At 37.3% G+C, this 15,269-nt stretch overlaps 1 protein-coding gene and 1 long non-coding RNA gene across 13 annotated transcripts in view; one reads left to right on the forward strand and one right to left on the reverse strand.

The window, feature by feature from the left end:
* Positions 1 to 15,269, reverse strand: part of LOC100062082 (S-adenosyl-L-methionine-dependent tRNA 4-demethylwyosine synthase TYW1) — a 214,316-nt gene that overhangs the window by 184,223 nt on the left and 14,824 nt on the right. For all 12 annotated transcript variants that reach the window (XR_011424631.1, XR_011424630.1, XM_070231776.1 and 9 more), the window contains one exon: positions 8,074 to 8,196. Coding sequence is in view for 10 of the 12 variants with exons in the window: in XM_070231776.1 (XP_070087877.1) it covers positions 8,074 to 8,196 (123 nt within the window). In the remaining 2 variants the exon portion in view is untranslated. The remainder of the gene's footprint in view (positions 1 to 8,073; positions 8,197 to 15,269) is intronic.
* LOC138917114 (uncharacterized) lies at positions 2,179 to 5,066 on the forward strand. Its single transcript, XR_011424632.1, has 2 exons — positions 2,179 to 2,276; positions 4,862 to 5,066. It is a non-coding gene; the product is annotated as an uncharacterized lncRNA (long non-coding RNA).

Here is a 15,269-nt window from a genome sequence, read left to right on the forward strand (position 1 = left end):
ATACGCACATTTAAAATATTTAAAATGTCTAAGCAAACTTACTTCTCATTTTGATATCGGCCAGGATTTTTGAGATTATAATGCATGTTCTCATCTGACTCATGACAGTTCAGTGAGGAAGGCAGAGGTTGCAGTCCATGTTTCTCAGACAAGAGGATTAAGGCCAGGCAAAGTTAAGCAGTGCCCTTGGATCACCAAGTTACTAACTGGCTGGGCCAGGCCCTGAACCTATATTCCACACATTGTCATTCTTAACATCACTTCTGCCAGGGCTTCTAAAATACAAAAGCTATAATAAATGAGAGAGACTACACCAACATGCGGAAGTATTAGGAAATAAGTAACAAAATGCTGCAACAACAGGAAAGACAGATAGTAATTTTAAATTCAGAAAATAATTTTGGATATTGTGCTTAGTTTTACACTCATCAGAGTATTTTTTGGTTATGTGCTTTACAAAAGAAGCCAAACAGCCCAATACACAAACGGATACAGGACAGTGTGTAGTAAAGAATTTGGCCTTCCCAAAGAGAAGTTTGGCCTTTGTCCCCAGTTCCTGGAAACCCTTGGAATTTCCTGAATGATAGGAGTATCTCTGCTATTCATGGTGAGCCCCTCAGACCACACTTGACAGTTAACACTAATGAGGTGACTCACGCCAAAGTGCAGATAGTGGGTGTGCTGGAAACTGAGTTCAACCACATGGGCAATCAATCAATCAACCATACCTACATAATGAGGCCTCAAAAAAACTCTGCACATGGAAGCTCAAGTGAACTTCCCAGGTTGGCAATACTCCGTGTGTACTGTCACCCATGAATGCTGGGAGGGTAACTCGTCCAGAGGACAACAAACGAATGGTTCCCAGATGCTTGCTGCTCTATGGATCTCTTCCTCTGGCTGATTTTCTGTACCCTTTCCCAGCAACGAACTGCAACTGTGAAAATGACAGCTTTCAATAAGTTCTGTGTATCTTTCTAGCAAATTACTGGTTTTTAGGAACCCCTCAAACCTGCAGTTGGTGTCAGAAGTGAAAGCAGTCTTGGGCACAGTCGTTTGTCTAACTCCAGGCAGACAGAAAGAAATGGCTCACAGGAAAAACACACTCAATCTCACTCAAAATTGAAGAAATGCAAATTAAAATCAGGTTATTATTTTTCACCTTTCAGGTTGGCAAGATTTAAAAGACTGATAATACCTGGAGGGTAGCAAGGGTATCAAGAAATAGGCATTCTCATCTCTCCTGTACTGTACAAAGAAATAAAAATGTTTTCAACTTTTTACAGGGCAATTTGGAATTATCTATCAAAATTATGACATTCCTTTTGATCCAGAAACTTAATTTTATGAATTTATTCTTGAGATAAATTGACATCAGCCACAAAAAATATAAGAACAAGAGTCTTCATTATAGAAATTAGAAAAAACCTAAATGTAAATCAACAAGAGTCAAATAATTATGGAGTACTACATAAACATTAAAATGAATTAGGTAGATCTATATGACAGGACTAGAACACTGCCACGTTAAATGAAAAAAAGCAGTATGTAGGTTTAGAGTACACACCAAAATCTAGGTGTGTCTGTAAAGGCAGTAAAGTACCTAGAAGAATAATGCCAAACTGTAAAACACGGTTACCTGTTAAAAGTAGATTCTGGAAGAACAGGGACAGGGAATCGTATTCTTTGAATTTTTTAAACGTATGTAAAAAGGGTATTAAATGAAACTCCAAAGAAAGGGTCAGATCAAGTTATAAATTTTCAAAGGAAATATCTAAGAACTAGTTTAACAACTTTAAAAATGCCTCCCTCACATCAAGGATATGAAAGGGCAGAAAGTATGGAGATAAGAGGATTTGTGAGGATTTTGGAGAATATTGGTAAGGAATTTTAAGTTCCCTCTCTGCCTCAACGGAGAGACGCTGGCGGGTGGGTGCCTGTCTCTCACCTCAGGCCCAAGGAGAGAGACATCGACAGGGCCTCTCAAAGAAGCTGCTATGTATCCCCTGTGCTCAGAGGGCATCACAGACTGGTTTATGATTCCTGCCCAGGAAATTCAGAGAGCAAAAGGACTGACTAGTTGCTTTAGTAAGTGAGCACTGCTGCTAGGTAGGAATCAGCCTGTCCTCCTAGAATAGAGAACTCAGGAAGGTTCTCTTGGAAGCAGGGTGGGGGTGGGGGGATCTTAGATCCTGACCAATTGGGCAACTACCAAGGAGAACAGCTGACAGACCTCAAAAGAGAGCAAGCCAGAGGTACAGGGCTCAGAGGAAAAAGTGAGTGACCATGAGAAGCACACTTCTCAGAGTACACTGGCTCAGTGCAAGGGACCAGGCTGGGAGACAGGCTTGGACAATGTCTCCAAAGCAGTGATGAAAATGCTGCCTGGAAGAGTCAATTTTAAACACCTGATGAGGAGAGAGAGCACAAAGTCATGTCATCACAGTGCCAAGGAAGAACTTTCCCACTCTCTCTCCTGCCTCCCCCATCCCTTCCCAAAACCCTAAGAAGATCCAAAGTAGTAGCTAGCAAATAGGCCAGAAAGTAGACAATAAAGAAGGGAGAAGGTTCACTTCTGAATTAAATCAGGAACTTTGACTTAGTTTATTTAATATTACTTGAGATTACATTGGACATTCTATTGCCTAATTATGACTTTGTGTCTTGGGCCAGCCCAGAGGCATAGCGGTAAGTTCGCATGCTCTACTTCGGCAGCCCAAGGTTCGCCAGTTCGGATCCCAGGCATGGACCTACGCACCGCTCTTCAAGTCATGCTGTAGCAGGCATCCCACATATTAAATAGAGGAACATGGGCAAGGATGTTAGCTCAGGGCCAATTTTCCTCAGCAAAAAGAGGATGATTAGCAGCACATGTTAGCTCAGGGCTAATCTTCCTCAAAGAAAAAAAAAGACTTTTGTCTTAAAGTACATACAACGCTTTATTACCAAAACTGACCAGAAAAGTCATACAGTCTGCCAGAGTTTTCACCCCAAGATGGGGGAAGGTTCTCCCTCCTGCACGGTTGAAAGGGACATTAAACTCAAAATAAAGCAGCTTCAGGGGCTGGCCTGGTGGCATACTGGTTAAGTTTGCACACTCCACTTCAGAGGCCCAGGGTTCACAGGTTCGACTCCCAGGTGTAGACCTAGCACCACTCATCAAACTGGTGCTATACAGGCTATACCAGTATTTATTACTTTTAAAAGATTGTTCTCTAAGATTTTTAAATAAAGTTATAAAGACTATCTGAGAATATAACAAACATTTTTGTAGTAAAATAGAAATTTAGGTGCATATGAAACAAAATTTAAATAAATATTCCAAACCCTAAATTCTAAATTCAAATTCTAAATACTAATAGTGATTTTTCTGGGGAAATTTATCAGCAGTTTTTTGCCCTTTCTCTATTTTCTAAACTCTCGTTGTTACAGGTATGTTAATTTATAGTGAAAAAATTTTTAACCAGGCAAGTTAAATAAATGTTAAATTTGTTTCCTTAAATTACCACTTGCTATAATATGGGGCCACACAGAGTAAAATTACAGGGTCCTCATGTTTTATGCAACGCATAGTTCTTACAACCTCATATAATTCAAAACTAGTCAGTCACCAACTAGTCTTATCAAAAATGGGAGATATTCTCATATGGTAATATCATAATTTAAAATTCAGTTGATACTAGTCTTTTGTTTTCGGGTCATAGAAAGTAGTTCCTCCCCATACTTTTTATTTCAAATTCTCAGAAAAGTTGAAAGGTATAATGAAGACCCATATTCCCTTCACCTAGATTCACCACTTTTGCTTGACCATTATCTATCCATCCATCCACACACATATTTATAAAATACACACATGCATAAATAAAATTTTGCTGAACCACTTCAAAGTATGTTGCAGACACCATGACACTTCACCCTTAAAATACTGCAGAATTCACCTCCCAAAAAAAGATGATGCTATAGAACTATAATACTATTATTATAATGAAGAAAATGAACAAAAATCCAATATCTAAATAAAAATCCCTTTCAAATATCCTCAAATGTCCAGACAATGGCCTTTTCTCTTAGATTCAAGACAAAAGCTTATATAATGAGTTTGGTAATGTTTCATTAGTCTTTTTAAATTTTAGAACAGTTCCCACCCCGTGTTTTATTGTTGTTGTTATTGTTTATGACATGGACCTTTTAAAGAGCCTGGCCATTTGTCTCACAGTGTCCCAAATTCTGGATTTGTCTGATTGTTTCCCCATGATTAGATTTGGGTTAAACATTTTTCACAAAAAACTACATACATGATGTTATATACGTCTTGCTATATGTGCTTATGTGATCAGGAGGCACATAAGATCAAGCTTTAATACAAACGATCAGGCTAAATTTGATTGTTTGGTATAGGTGGGAATCACCTAATCGCTCCATTTGTAAAGGGTACATTTTCCCCTTTGTAATTAGTAAATAATCTGTGGGATATTTTTTTTTTCCACTGATTTATTTGACACATCTAAGTGGTTTAGACTCTGGGATGATATTTAGAGACTATACAAATATCTGTTTCCAAAATTTCACCCAACCCCTGCATGAATCAATTATGACACCGGGGATTGCAAACAGGCAATTTTCTAATTTTTATCATACCTTCTATATTTATTATCTGGAAATCTCCCATAAAGATTTTCTCCTGTGCCTCTCCTTTATTTGAATAGCACAAGGATTGATTTTTTTTAATTTGATGTAATACAATCCATTATGTTCATTAGATAATCATTATGTTCCTTTTTGATGCTCACATTGTCCCAAATTTGGCATGCAGGAAACTGTTCAAGCTTGTTCTTATATCCTTTTGACCTGTCTCCATTAGTCATTGAAGACCTACTTGCTCAACAAGATGTTCCAGATCCATCTGTCACTCTCCCTTCCGGAAGCCTGGAATGGTTCAACCATTTCTCCAAGGAGCCATGGTTCCTTTTGCAGGGAATGATATTTAGAAAACAAGATCTGAGTTCTCACTATGCTTGTTTCTAGGTCTATGGCATAATAAAAAATATATCTGGTCTTTAAACCCAGTTCCTGGCACAGAGCTTCAAAAACCTCAGCATTTCCTAAATGACAGAAATATCTTTGTTATGCTAATGAGGTGACCCACAGGGACCTCTAGAGAGCTTCAGGATGGGGGCTGGTCACTAGAAAGAGCAACCACATAACGCAACTCTGGGCCAGCTGGGTCTCTAGGGAGAGGAGAGCAGAAGGGAAGTTGGGTGGAGATTGAATCCATTCCCGTGGCCAATCAGCTAATCCAACATTCCTCCATAATGAAGAGTCAATAAAAATTCTGGATACTAAAGCTCAGGAGAGCTTCCTAGTTGATGAACACATTGATGTGGTGGGAGGGTGATGTGCCCAGATTCCACAAGAGAGGGCGCAGAAACTCTGGGTCTCTTCCCTATCCCCCCACTCCCAGACCTTGCCCTATGTGTCTTTTCCATTTGGTTGTTTCTACTTCGTATCCTTTCTAATAAAACTATAATCGTAAGTATGGTGCTTTCAGTCAGTTCTGAGTCAGTCTAGCAAATTATCAAACTTGAGGGGGTCATGAGAACCCTCACATTGATAACCAGTTGATCAGAAGTGCAGGTGGCCACCAAGACTTACAGCTGCCACCTGAAGCAGGGGCAGTCTTGGGCAGGAATACACCCAAACCTATGGAGTCTGTCAGAACTGAATTGAATCGTAGGTCATTTCAATTGAACTGGGTGTTAGTTGGTGTCAGAACATGAAAGGTCCTTTCCGTGAACACAGCTACAAAATATTGTTCATACACACACACAAAGTATAAATTTGCAAATATAACATGATAATAAATATACATTTTTTTAAATCTTAAGTTCATATCAGCCTCCAATTCAAATCCCATACCACCTGGCAAACACATTAATGCAAATGGATCCAGCTTATTTTTCACAGTTGCACAACAATATTACATTGTATGGACATATCATGCTTTTTTCAACCAGCATCCAACAGCTGTTTGCTATATATGCTGCGAGGCATAACCTTGTGCAGATGCTGTTCTGTGTTTGTAAAGATGTATCTTCAAGGTAAATTCACACAAGAGGGCCTGCTGGATCATGGGTAAATGCATGTGAGTTTGGTAAAGACTGCCAAAAGCCCCTCCATACAGGTTATACTATTCTGGACTCCCACCAGCAAGGTGTGAATGCCTGTTTCCCCACAGCCTCTCAATTGTGTATGCTGTCCAATTTTTGAACTTTTGCTATTTAGACAGGTGAGAAATGTATGTCAGTGTAGTCTTAATTTACATGACCTTTATTATGATGGAATTTGAGCATTTTTCAATATATTTAGTCTATTTGTACAGCTTTTTCTGAGAGTTGACTATTGATGTTTTGCTGATTTTTCCTTTAGGGTTTGGGTCTTTTTTTTTTCTTTCAAGAATAGAAAAATTAACCCCTTCTTTCTGATAGAAGGGGGAAATATTTTTCCTCACTTTATCACTTGTCTTTTGATTTTGCTTACGGCCATGCAAATCTTTTTTAAAAATCATTGATAAATTTAATTTTATTGCTTCTAGATTTTGAATCATATAGACAACCTTTCTCCAAGTTATAAAATAATGCATCTAGTCCTATTATATACATATATATTTTTTCAACGTTTAGACCTCTGACCCAGTTGAAGTTCATTCTGATGTATGTATAATGTACAGAGCCAATTTTATCTCTTCACAAGTAGCTATCCAGTTGTCAAAATCATTTATCTTAAAAGTCTATTTTCCCCCCAGGGAAAAGAGAGGTCACCTTTACCATATATGAAATTCCCACATATTCTTAGGTCTATTTCTGAAATTTTATTCTGCTGCACCCATCAGGAGCCAGTACCACAGTTTTAATTACAGATGCCTTGTAGTAAGTTTCAATATCTAGTAGGGCTAGTGTTTCTCATTACTACTTTTGCCAAAAGTTCCTTAACTATTCTTGCACGTTTACTTTTCCACATGAATCACCCAGTCTAGCTCCAGAAAAAAAAACTCTTACTGGAACTTTTAATGGGATTGCATCAAATTTATGTATTAACTTAAAAGAACTGACATCTTTACAACACTGAGTCACCATATCTAAAAACAACAGACATCTTTCCATTTAGTCAAGGCACTTTTATATCTTTCAGGAATGTCTGAAAGTTTTCCTCACGTTGATTTAGGATATTTACTTTTAAATTTATTCCTAGGTACTTATTGGTTTCTTCTGTGGCTGTTGTAAATGGGGTCTTTTCTTCCACTATAGCTTCTAACTGATTATTGTTTGGAAATATAAAGGCTATTGACTTTTTACCTTATTATATCCTGCTACCTTACTGAATTCTTTGAGTTTCTGTTAAGTTTCTAAGACTGTATGCAATTGATACATTTTTCGTTTAGGATATTCTCATTTCCGGAAACTCACATATAAGTTAAGGCTATATATTTTTATATTATGGTATGTAGTATAGTATTTCAATTTTAGATCCTTGGAATCTGCATAAAATCCAACTGCACTGTACATTTTCACATTCATCTAGTCAGTGAGACAATGACAACCCCAGACTAACCTTTCTTAGATTCCTAGGGCCTCCACCTACACTGATCTCAACACCGAGATCAAGCTGCCACACCCCTAAGCCCAACAGCACTAGGTCTGTACGACAGGGTAGCAACTTTACATAAGAGCGCCACTTGGAACCTCAACACTAGTCAATTTTATCGTGCTGTTCACCCCGCCATCATCAGCCACAACTCTGCTGGAAATCCCTCTACTCATCTACCCTTTCCTCAGTTCTTGTCCTAAAATCTTCTGCCTGTCCTTCTACAAGTTCATTTTCACAGGGCTAAGAAGGAAGATTTTCACAAAGCTCATGTAAAAATGGCAAAAAAATAAATAAATAAAACTCTCAAGACAGGAGGCAAAGAAACAAAACTGTCTAGTTATGAGCTCAGATGGATTACACACCAATACAGAATGCTAGATGTTAGCCAACTGCAGGATCCAAGTTCACTATTACCCAGAATTACAGTACCTTTTCTTTCTTCACATGATTCATAATTTTGCCAAGGTCCTCAACATCAACAACAGAACTTAGACTCTGATGGTCCTCAGTACTAGAATCTTCCTCGCTGGTGCTCGCAAAGGGTTCTTCCTCCTGGAACATCAATGTCCAGAAATACATTGTTCAAAGTAGTAAACCATCCAATACTCCCTCCCAAATCATGAGTTCACTGCATGGATTTGACATATTTTAGGCTACAGGTCAGCAAACTATGGCCCACAGTGCAAATCCAGCCAGCCTCAAGTCAAATCTAAGGGTGACCATCATTTACACATTATCTATAGCTACTTTCTTGATACAATGGCAGCAATGATAACTGCAACAGAAACCATATGACCCACCATATCACCATACGAAAATATTTAAACTAGCTGGCCCTGTACAGAAGTTTCCTGACTTCTGTTTTAGACAAAGAACAAACCAGACTTAAGTGAGGAATTAAATATGCGAATGAGGAAGAGGAAGGAATCAAGCACGGCTGTTGGGTTTCTTTTTTAAGTAATTGAGATGGTGGTGGTGTTTACTAAGATGAGAAAGAGCTAGAGAGAAACAGACTGGGAGAATTGAAATTAGGAGCTCCATTTTGAATTTGTGAAGTATGAGACGTCTTACACCTCCAAGTAGAGATTTTAAAAAGGAGCCGCATATAAGAGAACAAAATTGAGGGTAGACCTTAGAGCTGGAAATACAAACATACGAATAAGTGGTACATAGACAGTATTTAAAGCCATGAATTTAGATAAGATCCTCCAGGAAGAAAGTTATCAACAAAAAAAAGAACATAGCACCAAGCTTTGAATCACTCCAACACGTACAGGTTAGATAAAGGAAGAGGATCCCAAGTAAAAAAGGAAGAAAACCATAAGAATGATGTCACGAAAGTCAAAAAATAAGAGTTTCTCAAAGAAGAAGTCAGTGGGGCTGGCTCCATGGCCAAGTAGTTAACTTCACAGGCTCTGCTTCGGTGGCCCAGGGTTTCACCAGTTCGGATCCTGGGCACGGACATGGCACTACTCGTCGGCCATGCTGAGGCAGCATCCCACACAGCATAACCAGAGGCACTCACAATTAGAATATACATACAACTATGTACTGGGAGGCTTTGGGGAGAAGAAAAAAGAAAAACAAAGGAGATTGGCAACAGATGTTAGCTCAGGTGCCAATCTTTAAAAAAAAAAAAAAAGGAGGAGTCAGCAATGTCAACTGCTGTTGAGAGGTCAAGTAAAATGAAGACAGAAATATCCACAGGGCTTGACAACATGAAGTCCCTTGGACCTGGAAAAAAGCAGACGCAGTGGGGTAAAAGCCAAACTGGAGTGGGTGAGAGTTAACTGGGACTTCTGCTCACAGCTGCAGGGTGGATTACATTGAACAACTCTACTGTAGAAAAGAACTAAAAATTAATAACAATATTTTAAAATCATAATTTTAAATGTACCACTAAGTTAGCAAAAATGTAAGGAATCCAAAGAGAAAAAATATGAACTAAAAAGAGAATCCTAGGAGGTAAGTGAGAAATGGAGCTGAGAGGATCTGCTGAACTCTGGAGAAAATATTTTGAGAGCTGGACAGGACAAGGGAAGAGCAGGTAAAGTCAAGGAAACAACACTAGGAGGGGAGTCTAACACAGAAGACCAGAGTCAAAGCTGGGACCCCACAAGGCTGCATCCTTGGTATAAAAGTAAACTAGAAATAAATGATCTGTACAAGAGTAGAAAGTAAGCAAGATAGGCAGAGAATTTGGGGGAAAGAACAGAGCCAAAGACAGATGATCAGAAGGATTTTATGCAGAGGTTCTAAGGTTTCTGGGAGGGGTGGAGAAGGAGGATTATATAATACAAATTCAGAACCAAATTAAACTGGGGTTCCCAAAAGCAACACTCTAACTAAAAGACAATGGATCAATGTGTTCAATTTTCTGAAAGAAAATTACTCTCACCTAGAATTCTATACTCAAGCTGAAGCATTAATCAACTGTGAAGGTTGGATAAGGACAAGCAGATACGAAAAGTCTGAAAACTTACTTCCAAAACACCCTTTCTCAGAGAGCTACTAGAGAAGGTGCTCCAAAAAACAAGTCAATCAAGAAACAAGATATGAGATACTGGAATCAGGGAATGCAACCCAGGAAGCTAATGAAAGGAAGGCTGTGCATCACAGTGGATGGAAGACACAGGACGTCAGCTGTACCAAGGCTTGGAGGGAAGCCACACCAATTTGGAGCAGAAGAAGAAGACTCACAGAAGACTTCAAGAAATCAATAAAAACTACAGAACACTGAAAAACAATTTTCAGTTCTGCTGGAGTTTTAGAATGAATTAGTGATACAGAGAAATCAAAGCAGATGCAGTAATTATCTTAAGGGAAATAAATGTATAAAAATGAAAACATAACAATATAGTACATGGCACAGATGTCAATACGTACATAGCCACAATAATGAAACAATGAATAATGGTCTAACCAGAAAGTGTGACACAACTATACAAGAAAACGAAAGGAAGGGAAATGATACTGCCTCTCAGTCTACGTGTGTGTGTGTGGTTTTGAAATAAAAAAAAAAAAATCAAGAAATATCAGGAAGGCCCTATTATTTAGGAATATAGAGGTAAATGTCTCATGAAAAAGGTAAAAGATTTAAAAGTGGTTGCCTTGGGAAAATAAGAATTAGATAGAAGGAGGCAAGGAAGTACAGTTTTTAATTATAAGTCTAGAAGTACTATCTGAAATTTAAAACATACAAGTGTTATTTTTGATTTAAAAATAAAATTTTAACTTAAATTTTTTAAATGTTAAGAACTAAGAGTGATATCAGCAAAAATGGCAGAGTAAGTAACTCCAAGGGCCTGTTCCCCCATAGAAACACCTAAAATTAAGCAAAAACCAACAGATTCAACTTTGTCAGAACTCTGGAAATTAGTCAATGGTTGACAACAACCAATAAAACACTGAATCAAGAAAAAGAAACTTAAAAATGGAGTTCAAGGAAATTTTGCAAAACACCAGCTGAACACAAGCCAAAGAAACATACCTCAGAAACCACACGTGACAGAAGATACAGTCTTTATAAAAACAGTTTTAAAAAGTTACTAAACAGGGGCCAGCCTGGTGGTGTAGTAGTTAAGTTTGCCTGCTCTGCTTTGGCAGCCCAGGGTTTGCAGGTTCAGATCCCGGGTGCAGACCTAGCACTGTTTGTCAAACCACGTTGTGGCAGCATCCCACATAAAGTAGAGGGAGGGTGGCACAGATGTTAGCTCAATGACAATCTTCCTCAAACAAAAAGAGGAGGATTGGCAACAGATGTTAGCCCAGGACCAATCTTCCTCACACACACACACACACACACACACACACACACACGTTACTAAACAAATAAACAATTACAACCCACAGCAAACTACAAAAATAAACCTTGAAGAGGGGAAAGAATCTGATTTCCAGAGTTAACACATTACAATATTCAAAATATGCAGTTTTCAACAAAACATTATGAACCACTCAAAGAAAGAAAAAGGTATGGCCTATTCACAGGAAAAATTAACAGAAACTGCTCCTGAGAAACACAGATTTTAGATTTACCCAATAAAGACTTTAAGTCAAGTGTCTTACACATGCTCAAAGAGCTAAAGAAAACCATGGACAAAGTGCTAAAGGAAACCAAGAGAACAAGGTCTCAACAAACAGAGAATGTCAACACAGAAATAGAAATTATAAAAACAAAACAAAGAAATTCTTGAACTGAAAAGTATAACTGAACAAAAATTTCACTGGTGGCTTTCAATAGTAGATTTGATCAGGCAGAAGAATCAGCAAACATGAAGACAGATTGGTTGAAATTGTCCAGTCTGAAAAATGAACAGAGCCTAAGAGATCTGTAGGTCATCATCAAGCATACAAATATACACAAAAGCGGAGTTCCAAATGGAGAGGAAAGAAATAACAAAAACAATTTGAAGAAATAATGGCTGAAAACTTCCCAAATTGATAAAAGACATGACTATATAGGTCGACAAAATCAATGAACTCCAAGGATAAACTCAAAGAGAACCAAACCAAGACACATTATAATCAAACTGTCAAGACAATGACAATGAGAGAATCTTGAAAGTAGCAAGACAGAGGCAACTCTTCACATACAATGGCTCCTCAATCAGATTAACAGCTGATTTGTCATCAAGAAACCAAGAGGCTGCGAGGCAGTGGAATGACATATTTAAACCACTGTAGGGGGAAAAAACCAACTAAGAATTCTATATCCAGCAAAATCATCCTTCAGAATTGAAGGAGAACTAAAGGCTCTCTCAGACAAACAAAAACTGAGAAGTTCACTACCAGTAGACCAGCCCTAGAAATGCTAGAGAGAGTCCTTCAAGCAGAAATGAAAAAGACATCTACAGTGATTCAAAGCTATACAAAGAAATAAAGAACACAGGCAAAGGTAATTACACAGGTAAATACAAAAGCCAGTATTATTGTATTTTTGGTTTGTAATTCCTCTTTTTTCCCCCCATATGATTAAAAGACAAATGCACAAAACAACTAACTGTAAATCCATGTTAATGGGCACTTAATGTATAAAGCTATAATTTGTGACAAGAACAACAGAAAGAGGAAAGGACAAAGATGAATAGGAGCAAAGTTTTTGTATATTAAGGTAACATTAATTCAAATAGAGTGGTATAATTAAAGAGGTTAACTGCAATTCCCAGGGTAACTACCAAAAAATAACTTCAAATGTACAGAAACAGAAATGAGAAAAGAATCAAAACGGTACACCACAAAAAAATCCATTAAACACAAAAGGCAGTAATGGAGAAACTGAGGACCAAAAAGATGTAAGATATATAGACTGCACATTAAAATGACAGAAGTGCTTCCTTATCAGTAATTACTTTAAATGAAAATAGATTAAACTCTCCAATTAAAAGGCAGAGACAGGTGGAATAAATAAAAAAAAAAAGCAGGAACCAACTCGATGCTGTCTACAAGAGACTCACTTTAGATCCAAAGATACAAACAAGTTAAAAGTCAAACGACAGAAAAAGATATTCCATGCAAATAGCAACCAAAAATGAGTTGGGGTAGCTATACTAACAGCAGAGAAAACAGACTTTAAGTAAAAACTGGTTACAAGAGACAAAAGACATTATATATTGACAAAAGCACTAATCCATCAAGAAAATATAACAATTATAAACATACTGCACCTAACAGACATATGCACCTAACAAAACATGTGAAACAAAAACTGACAGAACTGAAGGGAGAAAAGGTTATACAACAATAGTTGGAAACTTCAATACCTTACTTTCAATAATGGAGAGAACAACTAGATAGAAGATCAATAATGAAACAGATGGCTGGAATGACACTATAAACCAATTAGACCTAACAGAGACATAAAACATTTCACCCGAAAACAGGAAATTACACATTTTTCTCAAGTGTACATAAAACATTCTCCAGGACAGACCATATGTTAGGCCACAAAACAAGTCTTAGTAAATTTAAAGATTAAAATCATCCAAAATATCTTCTCTGACCACTGTGGAATTCAATAGCATCTAAAGAAATAAAATACCTAAGAAAAAATATAACCAAGGAGGTGAAATATTTGTATTCTGAAAATCCAAAATACCACTACAAGAAATTGCTGAAAGACCACCTAAATAAATGGGAAGATATACAAGTTCATGGACTGGAAAACTTAGTATTGCTAAGATGACAATACTATCCAATCAATCTACAGACTCAAAGCAACCCCTATCACAATTCCAACAATTTCTTTTGCAGAAATGGAAAAACCAATCTTCAAGTTCATATTGAATTGCAAGGCACCCCAAATAGCCAAAAGAATATTGAGAAAGAACAAAGTTGGAGGACTCACTTCCTGACTTCAAAACCTAACCACAAAGCTACAGTGTAGTACTGGCCTAAGGAGAGACACACAGATCAATGGAGTAGAACTGAGAGTCCAGAAATAAACCCACACATCTAGGGACAATGAATTCTGACAAGGATGCTAAGTTCATTCAATGGGGAAAGAACACCCACTTTGATAAATGCTGCTGGGACAACTGGATATACACGTCAAAGAATTAAACTGGACCCTTACCTCATACCATACACAAGGACCTTTACCTCACACCATACACAAAAATTAACTCAAAATGGATCAAAGATCCAAACATAAGAACTAAAACTATAAAATTCTTAGAACATAGGAGTAAATCTTCATTACCTTGGATTTAGCAATGGGTTCATATATATGACCCCAATAGCATGAGCAACAAAAGAAAATATAGCTAAGTTTGACTTCATAGAAATTAAAAACTTTAGTGTATCAAAGGACATGATCGAGAAAGTAAAAGAAAACCAGTATGAGGGGAAATATTTGCAAGTTATATACCTGAGAAGGGTCTACTATCTAGGATAAAATAAACAACTCTTACTACTCAACAACAAGAGAAACAATCCAATTTAAAAAATGGGGAAAGGACTTGAATAGACATTTCCCCAAAGAAGATATACAGATGGCAATAAACACATGAAAAGATCATTAGTCATTAAATGGAAATGCAAATCAAAACCACAAGGAGACACCACACTCACTAGGATGTCTATAATTTAAAAATAAAGAAACAGAAAATAAGAAGTGTTGGCAAGGATGTAGAGACACTGGAACCTTGTACATGGCTGGTGGGAATGTAAAATGGTGCAGCCACTGTGGAAAACAGTTTGGTGGTTCCTCGAAAAGTTAAACATAGAATTACCACATGACTCAGTAATTCCACTCCTAGGTATATACCCAAAAGAACAGAAAAGAGTTACTCAAACAAATACTTGTCCTTGAATGTCACAGCAGCACTAATCACAATAGCCAAAAGGTGGAAACAACCAAAATTTCAATTGGTAGATAAATAAATCAACAAAATGTGGTATATCCATATAACAGAATATTATTCAGCCTCAAAAATGAATGAAGTACTGATAAATGCTACAACATGGATGAACCTCAAAAACATCATGCTAAGTGATTAAAAGCCAGACACAAAAAATACATATTGTATTGTAAGATCACATATTGTAAAGATTCCATTTATATGAAATACCCAGCATAAGTAAATCTATAGAGACAGAAAGCAAATTGGAGAGTGTCAGGGGTA

This window comes from Equus caballus, chromosome 13 (genome assembly GCF_041296265.1).
Source record: "Equus caballus isolate H_3958 breed thoroughbred chromosome 13, TB-T2T, whole genome shotgun sequence".
NCBI lineage: Eukaryota > Metazoa > Chordata > Mammalia > Perissodactyla > Equidae > Equus > Equus caballus.